This window comes from Leptonotus elevatus, chromosome 7, assembly GCF_054856555.1.
Source record: "Leptonotus elevatus isolate MCC_2025b chromosome 7, RoL_Lele_1.0, whole genome shotgun sequence".
Taxonomy (NCBI): domain Eukaryota; kingdom Metazoa; phylum Chordata; class Actinopteri; order Syngnathiformes; family Syngnathidae; genus Leptonotus; species Leptonotus elevatus.
The window spans coordinates 17,117,657-17,133,173 of NC_141245.1; the positions used below are offsets into that span (position 1 = coordinate 17,117,657).

General features: G+C 39.1%; 1 protein-coding gene across 4 annotated transcripts in view; it reads right to left on the bottom strand.

The window, feature by feature from the left end:
- Positions 1-1,355: 1,355 nt before the first annotated feature.
- Positions 1,356-15,517, bottom strand: part of prkd2 (protein kinase D2) — a 28,468-nt gene continuing 14,306 nt past the window's right edge. For 2 of the 4 annotated variants that reach the window (XM_086081003.1, XM_086081005.1), the window contains exons 2-19: positions 13,156-13,294; positions 12,952-13,083; positions 12,633-12,829; positions 11,813-11,996; positions 11,274-11,345; positions 11,100-11,117; positions 10,828-10,978; positions 10,631-10,742; positions 9,844-9,921; positions 9,453-9,765; positions 7,650-7,702; positions 7,469-7,541; positions 7,222-7,328; positions 5,713-5,874; positions 5,429-5,527; positions 4,743-5,010; positions 4,581-4,666; positions 1,356-3,896 (exon numbers count right to left, since the gene is read on the bottom strand). In XM_086081003.1, the coding sequence (XP_085937129.1) occupies positions 3,672-3,896; positions 4,581-4,666; positions 4,743-5,010; positions 5,429-5,527; positions 5,713-5,874; positions 7,222-7,328; positions 7,469-7,541; positions 7,650-7,702; positions 9,453-9,765; positions 9,844-9,921; positions 10,631-10,742; positions 10,828-10,978; positions 11,100-11,117; positions 11,274-11,345; positions 11,813-11,996; positions 12,633-12,829; positions 12,952-13,083; positions 13,156-13,294 (2,469 nt within the window). In that variant the 3' untranslated portion in view covers positions 1,356-3,671. Of the gene's footprint in view, positions 3,897-4,580; positions 4,667-4,742; positions 5,011-5,428; positions 5,528-5,712; positions 5,875-7,221; positions 7,329-7,468; positions 7,542-7,649; positions 7,703-9,452; positions 9,766-9,843; positions 9,922-10,630; positions 10,743-10,827; positions 10,979-11,099; positions 11,118-11,273; positions 11,346-11,812; positions 11,997-12,632; positions 12,830-12,951; positions 13,084-13,155; positions 13,295-15,380; positions 15,504-15,517 lie in introns of those variants that run through there. The other 2 variants (XM_086081006.1, XM_086081004.1) reach the window with 2 other exon arrangements.

The window sequence follows — 15,517 nt, forward strand, 5'->3', positions numbered from 1 at the left end:
CAAGTGGTGTTTTACTCATTTGTCCAAATTGCCTTGCACACGTTGCTTTTGTTTATTAGATTAAGACACATCATTTAGACCATGTAAAAATTGTACGGAAGAGCAATAGAGCCAATGAAGAGAGAGCATTTTTTCGGGGGCAGGATTCTGACTTTATTCTAAGAATTCTGACTTTTAAGTGAGAATTCTGATAATAAAGTCAAAATTCTGACTTTAAAGTGAGAATTCTGAGATTAAAGTGAGAATTCTGACTTTAAATCAGAATTCTGAGATTAAAGTCAGAATTCTAACTTTAAAGTCAGAATTTTGAGAATAAAGTCACAATTCTCAATTTAAAGTCAGAATTCTGAGATGAAAGTGAGAATTCTGACTTTAAATCAGAATTCTGAGAATAAAGTCACAATTCTCAATTTAAAGTCACAATTCTGAGATGAAAGTCAGAATTCTCACTTTCAAGTCAGAATCCTGCCAAACTTTGTTCTCTCTCTTCACTGGCCCTAATCCTCTTCCGTAAAATTGACACGCAAACGGTTTCTGTTGTAAATCTCGGCAGATGAGACCGTTCCTGGCTGCTTACTTATTAGCATGGATTCAGCTCTACTGCTTGCGATTGAAGACGCACATCTGGAGAAGTGGCAGTCTGATGGCATAAGAACAAAGATAGCAGCGCATAGAGCAGGCATAAACACTAACGGCGAGCACCGGAAGCTGTTCAACAATGGCGGTCGCCCGCATGCTTGGCGGCCCAGGAGTGCTCTTCTTGCCTGAGAGTGGACTGAAGTGTGCTAATCACAACATGGACAACAATCCTTGTTCTTCACCCCCCACCTTGGAGACGTGTGTAGAATTGTCCTTTGGGCAGATTTTTTACGTGCTCTCATGCAAGTCTTGGAAATTAGCATAAGTACAATTTGACAAAGATGCTGCACACCTGCTGAATATAAAAGATCACTACATTAACGTAGTGGCAGCTCAAATTGATCTGTCAATCAAGCACAAGCACTGAAAACCGGCCTTTAACTTTTCCATCTATAATTTAGAAAACTGATGACAACTCCATTTATTTTATTTTTTTATCTGCTGGTGTGATTTGAAGACATACTAACAACTGGGTTCTTTGTGCCCATAATTCTGTGAGCTGAAAGTACATCGTGGCTACTTGATAATGAAACGCTGTCTGCAGATGTCTGATCGTTGAAAAGAAAAGGAGAAACGTGCCACTTGGCTGTGACGGTTACAGCATGTTATTTTGTCAAAATACTTTGCTGGCATTTGTTTGTGGTCGTGTTTAGTTGGCATCTTCACTTTCACTTTTTTTTTTATAGTGAATAATAAAAAGGACACACAAAGGAGAATCCTTTTCTAGGTTTTTATTGTGCTACAAAGTCTGGCATTATCGTCATCCACTTTTTGCAGAGAAAATGGACACTATAGCAACTTCAGGGTACACATGCTTATAATGGACTATTATCATAAAAACAACGCTATATTTTACACTGAATCTACCTCATTGTACTAAATGAAAACATGCAACCTAAACAGGGAGAAATGGGAAACCTACGCGCTACCACTGTTTCCTGGCAGAAACATTTATACTTTCTAAAGAGTGTATGATTGTGGTTTGTATTAATCACAGGAAGACGTGCTGTCGCCCAATCAATACTTCCAGTTGTACAGGACCATTACTGGCATGGAAATGAACACAAATCTTGAGTCACTTGAAAGCACCTCATCAAATCAAGGAATTGCTATTTTTGATCAGTAGGTGAGACCGCGATTCGGGGTATTTATACAACATGACAAATCCAAACGTTTCCTTTTATGGATTATGATGGAGAAAAGTGATGGGAAGAGTTGTTTTTCTCCAGCTCTTCTATGAGTCAATATCACCATAAGGTGCCTCTGAGATGTCACCATTTCAGCAAACCAAAGGAGATTTTCCACGGAAGCTTCATTTTCGGTGTATTATATCAATGGCATGCTGCAATAAATGCTTCCGGCACTTCACTGCAAGCAGACAATGTACATGCAAATAGCACAATGCGAGCTTGCTGACATTTTTGGCTAATGTTAGCATAAATGACCTGCACTGAGGCTACATTCATAATTCCCATTTTTTGCCTATAAGTAACATTTATCTTTTTTTTATTTTTATATATTAACTCATTCACTGCCATTGACGGCTATAAACTAATATTTCTATTAGTTTAACATTTTTTTCCACTTTTGTTAACAAGAGTTTGAAAACCTAGAATTGTTTTTATTGTACATTTAGAACCGATATAACATTTGTGATTATTCGTGAGTTAGCTATTGAAGTCGAGAGATTAATTAATATAAAAAATTGTAATCACCTGACGCGATTTAAAAAAACTAAAGAAAAATTATTAAAAATTAGGGGCATCAGGCGATTAAAACTTGTAATTGTAATTAATCGCATGACTTCAGTAGTTAACTCACGATTAATCACAAATGTTATATCTGTTTTAAATGTACAATAAAAAAATTATAGGTTTTCATACACCAGTTGACAAAAGTGGGAAAAAATGTTAAATAGAAATAGTTCAAATGAATTTTTGACGTCTATAGCCGTCATTGGCAGTGAATGAGTTAATGTGAATGTGAACAATTTTGTCCGTATGTGGATATAAATTGTAATTGTAATCTGGACGCTCAATTTGAGCTCATCCGAATTATACGTCATCAAACATTAAAGACTGATATATAAATTACATTACAAGTTTATGAAAGGCCCTAAAATCAATTCATATTACACTGTGACAGAGTGGACATGTTAAGCTTGACAACATTTGACTGCAGTCATAATATGAAAATTAAGGATATTACTCCACAATAGCTACTGATTCCGCCTCTATTGCAGAATGACAACATGCCAGTAGCTTCTGTATGTCACCGTAAACGGCAGTGGGTTTCTTAAAAGGCCAACTACGCCATAATGACAGGGTGGACAACAGACTTTTTTTTCTTTTTTAATCAAAATCAACATTTACAAATTTTTTTGATTTCAGTGTCATACTCTGGCTTGCTGTACAATCCTGGTCCTCGAGGGCCGGAGTCTTGCAGGTTTGAGATGTTTCTGTCCTCCGACACATCTGATGAATTTAATCAGCTCATCGGCAAGTTCTGCAGAAGCCTGTTTAACGGTCCTGATCTTTAGAAACAAGTGTGCTGGAGGACGGAAGCATCTAAAACCTGCAAGACCAGGCCTGAGGAAGCCTAATTTAACCACTTACTATAAGCACTGCAATCAGCAGAGAAGTATGTGGCAAATGACAAAATCACACACGTCCAATTGGGGGGAAAAAAAGGGAAAAAAAGCATAAGATGCGGGAAACACATTTTAAGAGATTGGCATGTGCGCAAATGTTGGCTACTTTATAAGATCTCAGTGTTTCATTATTGTGCCCCATTTTCATGAGTGATTCTGATGATTACACAAAAGGCACTTTATAGTGATATTTATCCCATAACAATCTTGTACTTGTTTTACTTTATGAACTTTACAAACAATTTTAAACATTTCAAGAGAAGATGATTTGAATGAGGCTGCTCGGAGGAAATTACCCTTGACAAATGGAGTGCTGTAAAACAGCTGACAATGGTGACGGCTGTGTAAACACTGTTCGAAGAACAACTTCACCTGAACACCTTCAGAGGATGCTGACCCGCTCGGTGAGACCTTTCATGTCCATTTCGTCCCTGCCATCGTCGTCGTCCGAGGCGGGTGCGGGGAGCGGGGCCACGAGGTGAGCGGGGTATGTCAGAGTGTACTGGTGAGCGAAGGATTGCCAGCGGCAGTCGTCGCTCTCGTGGGTGATATAGCGCTCGCCCAGCTTGGTCTCCAGCTCGCGCAGGTCAAGCCATGTATGATAGTCCTGAGGGGGAAGAGAAAACTGCAATAAAGTTGCGCTGGAATTTGATCAAAAATTGAGAAGGGCTTTTAGTGCGTCATTAAGCAAGTACTTTAGAGGCCTTCTGAGTGAGGGTGTGTCGGTGAGAACTTAAATGACCCAAGACTGTTTTCCTCAGTAATCATCACTTGATGTTCATTCAAGTCATTATCACATTTTTTTAGCTTTTAAAATGTGGATGTTTTCGCAATAATAACCACTCAAACTCAGCTGGGATGGGCTCGAGCTCACCCGTAATCCTAACGAGGACATGCGCTTTAGAAAATGGATAGGGAAAAAAAGAAAATAAAATGGATAGATGACTGTTGCAATGTTGGATGGATGGATGGATGGATAGATATGCACTGAAAAGAAGTTGCTAACTTGCAACGCCACGCTGAGAGCGCTAGCTAACAGCTAGCTAGATAGATAGCTAGATAGATAGATATGCACTGAAAATAAGTTGCTAACTTGCAACGTCACGCTGTGAGAGCGCTAGCTAACAGCTAGCTAGCTAGCTGGATAAGATAGATAGATAGATAGATAGATAGATAGATAGAGAGAGAGAGAGAGAGAGATAGTGGCCAAAAAGAAGATAAAAATGTCGCTAACAATACAGCTAGTTTGAAAGGAGTGTCAATAGCAGCCTTGGGCGTTTCCATGTGTTACCTGTAAGTAAGTATGGCTGAGACTCTTATCAACGCTGTAGCGCTTCCTCATCTTAACTTGCAGCAGGTTGTTGATCAAGTCAATAGCTGGAAACCAGAGGCATTATTTAAATATAGCGCACACAACAACAACAACAACTCCGCCCTCTGCAGCTATGTCTACCGTCGCAGGAGATCTGTTTCCAGGGGTTGGAAGGGTACATGAAGGCAGCGTTGTGTATCTGGTCATTGATATCTTCATCCTCGTTAAAAGGGAACGTCCCGCTGAGGCTGACGTACATGATGACGCCAACGGACCACATGTCCAGCGAGCGGTTGTAGCCCTGGTTCAGCAGGACCTCCGGGGCGAGGTAGGCTGGGGTGCCGACCACCGAGCGACGGAACGACTTCTCCCCGATGATTCGGGCAAAGCCGAAATCACACAGTTTAACCTGGGAGGAAAAATAGGGCGTGTGTATGAGGTGCAGTTGAATTGAAACTTCATGTATTGGACATTCATGAATAGGGATGTAGCCATAATGATGGTAATGATATGAAAATTGGCGCGATAGCGTCGTCGTCATGTCACAATATTAAAAGCAGCAGTTGTACTCAAGTTGTGAAGTTCTAGCACCCTCTAGTGGTGAGTTATTATTGCAGTTTAATTGTAATTGAAAAAATTCAAGCAAATATTTTTCAACATCTCCATCCAAAAACACAGCATTGTGAACTACATTGACCATGATACTTTGCGCCACTGGGCCAATAGGGGCACATGACAATGACATGTCAGTCATAATAATAATAATAATATTAATTTTGTTTGAAAAATCCTTTATGATTGAATGTTTCTCCTGCTTGTTTTCCTACCTGGGGAAAAGGATCAGCAGAGGCAAGCAGCACATTCTCGGGTTTGAGATCGCAGTGTACGATGTTCTTAAAGTGCAGGTGTCGCAAGGCTGCAAGGATCTGCGCAAACACATAAGGACAGCAAGTACTGTACAATAGGTCGGGCTAAAGAAGCCACAGGAAGCAAACTTTCAAACGCCATCGTGTTCGACGCCGTGAGAGCAAAACCACAAGCAGTGCACACACAAGCACTCGCACACAAACATAAAGATATAAATCCCCTTGGTGCCGGCGCGCATGCACACCTGAGTGATGAGAAATTTGGTGAGCCTCTCAGGCAGTCGACCTTTCTCGCTGGAGAGGATCATCTCGAGCATGTCGCCGTGCAGCTTCTCCATGACAACGAACACCTTCTCCGGGGTCTCGAACATGCACTCCAGATTTACGATGCCCAAGTGGCGCAAACTCTGAAAGTGAGTTTCCAATTATGTTGTTAGGGAGGACAGTGATGAGATTCACATTCCACCTAAGAGGGAGAATTTAAGTCTTTGCAAAGAGGACAGATAAGTGATTAAAACCAAATGGAAGTGAATGGCTGTCAAGCTTCATGTGATTGAAGTTGTTGGATTGATTATAAATAACTTTTTAATGGAGACATGTCGGTCTTTGCTGCCCCCTTCTGGTTATAAATGCATTGCACGTTAATCCAGACTTAAAAAAATAATAATAATCACCTTATATCTAAAACAAAGACCAAAGTACCAGTTTTTGTGACTATGGTAAACATATTTTCCTTCTCAGAGCTAATGAATTTGAGAATGAAACATGGATTATGTCTTTGTTTCCCTTAATTGGTTGATTAAAATGTATTCATTTTTTAAAGGAATTATTCTAGTTAAATAATTGATTTATTGCAAATAATACAATAAAAAATATAGTATTTTTTTATAATCGTTTAACATGTATAATATTTATTTTATAATTCAATTAACTATCAATAATACAATTAACAATTAGTATTCATTCAAATAAACAATTTTACACATTTTGTATACACATTTGTTTTATTATACCTCCTTTACAAATGACCTGGCTCATTTGTCAAACGAGGCCCTTGAGCCCAGATTTTTCCCATCCCTGTAGCATACATTTCTAATAATGCCCTAAATGAGTCCCAAAAGGTGTTATGTTTTTCAAAATATAATACTCATAATAGGTGGACAGGAATATTGATAAGAGTGCCAATAAAACTGACACAAGAAATATTGTATTGTGTGTTTTGAAGTCACGATATGATATCATCACGATATTAAGGTCACGATTTGATAATTACCACGATGTTGTGGGAAGGTTGGCGATACAAAAAAGGTCACAATATTGCAACAAAAAAAAGAAAGAAAAAAAAGTTCATACTAAAAAAAACCACAATATTGTGCTTTTGTATATTACAGCAATGAAAAATATTATATAAATATTATAAATATTATATATAAAAATATATAAATATAATATATATATATATATAAATAATATATATATATATATAATATTATATATATATATATATATATATATATATATATATATATATATATATATATAGAGGCACTTACTTGCTAATGCAAGCACATATCGACTCTGTTCACAAGCATATTACGTTCCTCTTCATCTGACCATTAGCGTGGATTTTAAACATAGAAGGGCCAAAACATGCCTGATGAAAATTAAACTGCACTCAAAATATGGTGGCAGTTTTAATATCGCGATATCACAATTATTGCCATTACATCCCTATTTCGGCGGCTTGCGTTTACCTGCAGAATGGCCACCTCGTTCCTCAGCTGGCTCTCCTGCTTAGTCGGGAAGCGGAGCTTATCAATAACTTTGACGGCCACATCCCTCCCAGTCTTCCGGTGCTTTCCTGATGGAGAAATTTTGAATTTTAAAACTGTACCTATTTCTGCTAACAACCCAACAGATAGGGTTGGAGATGCATTTTGTTGTTATTGTTGTTTTATTTAAGACAATTGAGCATTTGAATGTTCATGTAAAGAGTCGTACCTCCATACACAACTCCAAATTGCCCAGAACCCAGAACTTCATCCGCAAATATCTGGTACACTGTTCCAATGTCCTGCAGGAAGGCACATTAAAAGCATTAACAACCATATATGTTATTATTCATATGAGTCTTTTTCCTTCTTTTCAAGGATAGTGAAAGTGTGGACACAAAATGACTCACCACATTCTCTTGGATTTGACTGTTGGACACAGAAATGCTCACAGAAGCTTGTCCTAAAGAGCGAATGATGAAAATAATAAAGAAATACTTTGTGAAGGGTGAAATTTTGATAAAGCTTTTACAGTAATAGCACCGGGGTGTCCCAACAGTCACAATACTCATCCTCTTTTCCATATCATTCCAGGTGTTATTCAGACCGACGAGAGGCCAACAGCGTTTGACAGCTTTGCAATTTTGAAAAACATATGCTTCCTTTGCTCCTGGCACGCCAATTGACATTGGAGCAGCATTGCAAAATTGCCACCTGGCAGATGTTTTTCTGTTCCCGATTGCAACCGAGTGCCAGTTTGAGAAGCTTAATAGCAGTTACAATGTTTCAAAGCAAAGTCAAAATTTACGTTATCCATGACGAGTTTCTCAAAACAGGATGTGTCCTTGGAGCGGTGTGGCGGCCATAAAGCTTCTCAAACTGGTACTGAACAGCTTTAGGGGAGAGAAAGACGTAATGCCAGGCTTACAAAAACTGCAAAGCCCAAGTTGTCAAATGCAGACGGCCACACAACTGGAAGAATTATACCTGAATTGAAACTGAAAAAAAGGAATGTTTTCTATAGTGCAGGGGTCAGCAACCTTTACTCTCAAATGAGCCATTTGTGGACAAATAAATAACAAAAAAATTGTCTGGAGCCGCAAAATTAGAAAAAAAATCGGTGAAGAACAAAACGGTGCGTTAGTGTTAGTCTAATGTACTCAAGTTCAAGGGCTCAATTTCTAATGACCATAACAGAAAAATATGCAGCGTCCAATACTTTGAGATTCATTTTCTTCTACCTTTTTTTGTCTTCCGCTTTTGGATTTTTTCTGCCCTTTTTTTTTGCTATAAATTTTCTGATTGATTGATTTAGGCAAATTTATGGTAATTTTCGGGAGTTCTTGTTTTGCTTTTTGGGATTTTATAGTTGCATTTAAAAAAAAATCTGCCTTTTTAAAAATCTATTTCTGACTTTTTTGACAATTCCAAAGACATTTTATGGTAATTTTCTGGATTTCTTGGACATTTTATGGGTACTTTTTGAATGTTTTCTTTTCTGCATTGAATTCAACTCTGACATTTTTGACAAATATGTTATACTACATTTCTGCTTTTCCTCTTCCTATGTAGACATTTTATAGTTACTTTTGAGATATTTTTAGGTAATTTTTAAAAACTTTTTTTAATTTATGTTTTGTCTTTCTTTTTCTGACAACTTATTTAAAAAACAATTTTTTTTAACTAAATCATTAATTCATTTGAATAATATTTAATCTAGAAAAAATAAAAATAAATATGTAAAAAATATATATTAATTTCTACAAATTTTAAAGGAATTATTCTAGTTAAATAATTGATTTATTGCAAATAATACAATAAAAATATAGTAATTTTTTATAAACATTTAACATGTATAATATTTATTTTATAATTCAATTAACTAGCAATAATACAATTAACAATTAGTATTCATTCAAATAAATTCATTCTTTTTCTGACAACTTATTTAAAAATATATCTTTTTTTAATTAAATCATTAATTCATTTGAATAATATTTAATCTAGAAAAAATTAAAATAAATATGAAAAAAATATATATTAATTTCTACAAATTTTTGGGAGATCCACAGGGAGCCACAGGAGTGGGGAAAGAGCCACATGCAGGTTGCAGACCCCTGGTATAGTGAATTTTAGGACACCCATCTATATTTGCCAATGTCAACAACAACTAAATCTTCTCTTGGCAAAACTCTCTCAGTGGTGTGACTCACTATGAGTGGCGTTTCCCTCCGCTGAGGGGGCATCCTGAAAGATGACCGGCATGAGGGCCTGACGGATGGCGCTCCCCCACGCCTTGGCCACCTCACGCCCGACGCCGCTGTTTGGCGCCACTTGGCTGGGGGACGGGGGGGCCTGGGGAGGGACATGCTGGGGTGACAGGGGTGGAAGGGTGTTGGGGTCCTCCCCCACAAAGTAGCACATGGTGCCCGTGATGATCTCGAAGCAGTGCGGGTTGGTACCGGAAGGAACCAAGGTGAAGTTGCCGGCCAGCCGCACCTCCAGGATTTCTGATAGAGGGATCTCCTACAAGGAAGACGGATCCAGGATGAGAAAAAAATACAATGCAATGGAATGCAATGCAATGGAGCAATCTGGATTTACCTTGTAGTATTTGTTTGAGGTGTTGTTCTGGAAAAGGATGATGCACTTACAGTCCAGACGCCAGTAGTGTCTCTTTCTCTGTTGGTGTAGGGCACGAAGAGGGCATGTAAGAGGTTGATTGAGAAGGTTTGAGAGTTGATGTCCAAGAGGAAGAGAAGAAGAATGGCCAGGTGATAGGAAGGCTAAGAGGTGGAGAAATGAAGAGTGACAGTGGAAGAAGTAAGAAAAAAAAAGACAAAAGATGGCACAGCAAGCATTAGTCATGCAGTAAGATAAGATCAAGTAAAAACTATGAGAATGAGAGTACAGTGCAAACCTCTGCCAAATTTCATAGACTACTGTCTGGATTTTGTTTTCAAAATTCATTAAAAATTAGAAATAGACCGATTATCATCCGGGCTGATTATCTGTGGCAATATTTGTCATTTTGACAAATATCAACATTTGCCTTTAAAAAAATAAAAATAAATGTCTTCATTCTTGCCTAGTAATTCGCGGCAAAATCAAGAAAAAATGCGCAAAAACCCTATTTCGTAATGTTTATTATAAAAAAGAAAATCCTGAATGTACTCCTTAATCTGAATCCCTACACAAATTCTAGAGAATTAAATGGAAATGATTCCGTCATCCAAATAAATGTGTTGAAATTGGTTTTGTGCTATTGGCATAATCTGTTAGCAAATATAAAAGGAAAAAAAGCTTATAAACTTTGGCAGAGGTAAAAGCGCTAGCAAGACTGAGAAGCGACAGGAAAGGACAGACATGATTTAGCAGTGACAAAAGGTACCAGTGTGTCCTTATTGCTGTAGTGAACCATCCATCCCTCCTTGATAGCTGTGCTGGATCGACGGGTTGTCTGCCTCACTGACTGGACCACCCTCATGAGTGGAATGTAAACACTGGGACGAAGCGAAGAATGCAGGTGTTAATTAGAATATAAAGTTAGTGTCTATGTGTGGCATGTTTGACGTTTTGTTTGAATACCTCTGGTCTGCACTGACTCCATCCTTGCTGCTGTCGGGTGAAAAGGAGCCCGGGATGCTGCAAGCCTCGTCCGAGTCGTCCATGGATGACTTGTCGTAGTCGCTGGTGTAGTCCATGGGCACCTCGGGGTCAGTACTGGGACTCAACATATCTGGGAAAATAAATTAACGGGATTGAGTTCAAAATTTTGTTTTTTTTAAAGTTATGTGTTCTACAAATGGCTGCTTTTTACTTGAATAACTGCCATTTAGCATGCATGCATGCAGACTTACCGCTATTACTTCTGTTTTCTGAGAAGATAAAGAGATTAGTGAGTATGAGTTGCGGTCCAGTTTTGTTATGTTGATTATTCATTTGTACAAGCGTGGAAATGAGATTGTTCCATTAACTCAGGCAGGGTTAGCATTCTGGCACTGGAACAGACGACAGCGACATGTTTCACTTACCTCCGATGGTTTCGCCAAGACAGTCGTTCGGAACTTTGTATGCACAGCGTTTATGGCAATTGAACTTGCAGTCTGAGGATAACACATACAAAAAAAAACAATTGAGGTCATATAGATAGAGATGCAGGTATCAAATATTTTTAGAATTGATCAGATTATGGCTGGATGGCTGGATTAGTCAACTGATTATCCCAATCAGTTAAGTGGATAAAAATAGATTTTGCATTATTAACTCATTTGCTCCCAAAAACGTATAAATATGTTCTATTTTAAATGTTTAAGTGTCCCAAAGACGTATTTAAATGTTTTTATATGTTTTTTGTTTTTTTTGCTAGAGCATACAGAAGGCTTTGATGCATTCTCTCAACTGCAAAAAACGGTTGAAGAAATGGTAGTTATTACACAAACGGCAAATACATTTACTCGCAATAAAATTAGTCCATGTAGAAAAATTATCACTGTAAACCCTAACTCGATAAATTATTTCAGCCCTAACTGTAATGTGACCTGTGTATGTTTATTATTGTATCTTTACTCACCTTTGCACTGCAGGCCCTGCCTGAAGAGCCCTCGAAGGAGTCTCTTGCAGTACTGGCACACCGTCGGACGTGTGTACGAGTGGATGGCGAACGTGTGGGGCACTTTCACTTTGCTCATCAGGATCTTGTCTAAATGTACGGGTCGGCCCGTGTAGAAGCGCCGGGCCTCACTCGGCGTCCGGGGCTATGGTAGAAAGAGAGGAAAGAAAGGGCTTGAGTGTGTGGATGTTTTGCTCTACAATAAATCAAAGTATAAACATTCATCTCCCTCAGTTCTTAAGCCGTTCTATCTATCACTTGAAAGATGAAGACTGACGGGCACAAAGTTTTGTGGTGAAGGATCATAAGTGAATTTTAAAATACACAGCTGGGCCCGGTCTTTCATAGATGAGGCCGTAATGATTCATTATCATAAAAAAAAAAAAAATAATACTTATACTGTAAATTAATGTAATGATGTGCAAATAATTGTTTAATGAAATAAAATAACTGTTCAACATAATCATTTTATTGTATCATTTACAATAAATCAACTGAGTTATGAGATAAATAAATTAAAAGGGTATATAAAAATGTTGTCATCAATGCATTAAATGAATAGTCTCGAAAAATAAACTTCTAAATAGTTTGTCTATGTGGGCTCTGTTTCTCGCCAAATGTCAGAACAGTGATGAATTTCATTTTATGCTTGTCTGGGAATGTTTTCCCCTCTTCACAGATTTGATTTTATATATTGGTGGTCAAACAGCATTTTAGAGGCAGACTATGCTTAACCTTTCCCAAGCATGTCAGTGCGCGTCCTGTAAAGGTTTAATAGTACCATTTGCGTGTGTGAGCGTACGAGGCCAGAGTCATCGGTGCAAGTAGATGTAGTCCCAATGCTGTAAACGGACTCGCTGGTGGAGACCCGAAGAGACTGGCTGCTGTTCACGGAGGTGGTGGACAGGCGCCTTTTCCGACCTCTGCAGTTGTTTGGAATGCTGAATGCACAGCGCTTGTGGTAGTTCAGTCCACACCCTGCAGGGGGCACCAAAAGCACAAAGAAGCAGGTAACATTACAACAACTGCGAGTGACGATGTGTGAGGATGACATCTTATGACATCATCTTGCGGATTAAAAAAAATAAAGGTGCTCTCACCATCGCACTTGAGCCCTTGTCTGACCAGTCCAAACAACATCTCTCCACAGTGATCGCAAAAGGCCGGGGCCCGATAGGAGTGCACGTTCAGAGCGTGGGGCCGAATCTGGAAATCTTCTGAGGTGGCTGCCGCTATAAGAAAAAAATTAACATTTAAAGAAAGGTCTAAACAGATGAAATGTTTTGTTGCTTTACACTACTTACCAGAAAGCACCACCTCCACCAGATCTCCCTCCTGAATGTCACCTGTCGTTTTAACCAGCTGCAGGATGTTGTTGGTTGATGTGTCGTGCTTAAACAGCAGAATCTTATCGTACATGCCATAGAAACCACATTCTGGGAACTGTAACGTACAAAAAAGAAAACATCGCATATCATCAGTTAATATATCTTGCGTGGAAGAAAAAAAAAAACTGTCGTTTTTATCCCTTTTCAAGCCAAACCACTATAACAGTCCCAACAATCTCACATCCAAGATGATGCATATAGGGCAAGAAGAGGAATGTTGTTATTTTTCCTGTGTTGGAGTCAGTCAAGGTTCAACCATATAGTCAAAGGTCAGCAATGTACAGGAAGCATAACACGAGTCTACACCTTGGATGGACACAATGATACACAAACACACCTCCTCTTCATTTACCGACGCACACTGCGTCCTTTAAAACAGCATCACCCATCGTTTTCGCTGAAAAGCACACAAATGCGCACGGATATAAACACATCAACACACACAGTGGCCGCCTTAGTTTGCAAACAGACACGCTTACAGCACCATATCTGATTTACAAGTCTCTTTTGTACTCGTGCCAAGCTACACAGAGATGGCACCACACCCCAGTGATGGCTACTGCTCTTAACCGCACATAAAATCATGCACAGTGGCCCTTTTTTTTTTTTTTTTTTTATGCACACAGGATCATTAACCTATTTATAAAATCAGCCATAAAGGATGCTATAGGAGAAGGCAGATATAAAGTGTGATATTTCACAGAGATGATTTAATTTTAGCCGAAGCAATTACATGCAAACTTTGCAGATCTGGGTAAACATGGGTTTTCCTCAGAATAATTCAAATGGATTCATATACGCGCACATCATATCATCTTAGCACTCTGTTCTCTTGAACCAAAGTGATGAAGATCATCCCAAGTAAGAGAAGTAGCAGCGTTAGCAAATTTTAAGCGCATACAGTGGCTTGACAGAATTTAAAAACATGCAGTATAATCAGCACCATGTGCTTCCAGAAAATGTCTGCCACACGCTTGGAGGTTTTGTTTATCAGCTGTGGTAGAAATTGTCCAGACGGTGCTGACAAAAATATAGTAGCCCACCCATATACAACATATTGAATCAGATATGCAGATTGTGGTTAGCGTGTGTGCCAGACAGTTAAATTTTCTGTGTGAAGTTCGTATGATCTCCTTGTGCTCGTGTTCATTATTCCACTTTACTCCAACATCACCTGTGACCCTCACCCCGTGACCCTGAACAGGAGAATCAATTAAAAAAAAAAATCAATGGATGCAAAGTTTGTTTGTATTTGCATCATTAGCTTACCACAGCTGGCATAAGCTGCGGAACACAGTCTAATAAAAAAACACAAAAAAAACCACAAACACACTAAATAATGTCAAAACGACATGCATCAGATCCTGACATTGACACACACAGCTGAGAGCAGCTACTAAAATGTGTAATTACAATCACCCACAGCCCTCAGAACGGCCCAGACTTTCCCTCGACTTCCAGAAAAACCTTTCAATTTATAAGCAGCCCAGTGTTGTTTGATTCCCAACTCCCTTCTTTCTTTCTTTTAAAACTCCATGCTGCTACTATTAGAGCACTCGCGCCCAAACTGCCAGAGAAAGCAAGCTGGCCTTGTCCCGTCCAGGACTTCCAAAACATACACGGTGCGCCGACCACAATGGCAGCAGTCATGTCTTAGCGGCCCACAGATCTTTGGTGTTTGTCTGTGGAGAATATTATAGTGTCGCCTCTGAGAAAATGACTGCTTTCTTTTCTTTTTCTGACAGCTACCGAGCGGCTCGAGAGAGTGATGGGAAATGTGCTTCTGACTCAGTCATCACGGGGGGAAAGGGATGTTGTTTGTATTGCAATTATATGAGCTAATGTTAGCGTGTACATTGCAAGGTGAGAGGTTAGCAGTCTTGTTGAGAGAGAGAGAGAGAGAGAGAGAGAGAGAGAGAGAGAGAGAGAGAGAGAGAGATAAGCAGTCCATGGCAGACAGGCTGTATAATCCTTGCATGTACAGTACATGGTGTCATGTAGAGTCCTTGTCCTGGAGACTGGGCTGTGTCTTTAGCCTGGATTTGGGTTACCAGGGATCGGGTTTCTCTACTATACCTGCAGTTCTTCGGGCCAATAAGGCCATTATGCCTGAAATGAATTATGAACAAGGCCTTCTTTACCTCCGCCCCCTCACATGTTTCCCCTTCATCAACATCTCCTTCCCTTTTCTTTGGATCCTTTCAAGCAATCCCTAATCTTCTTTTACGCTCGTCCATCGAGCTGTGCATATTTATGGACTGAAATGTAATAAGGGCAG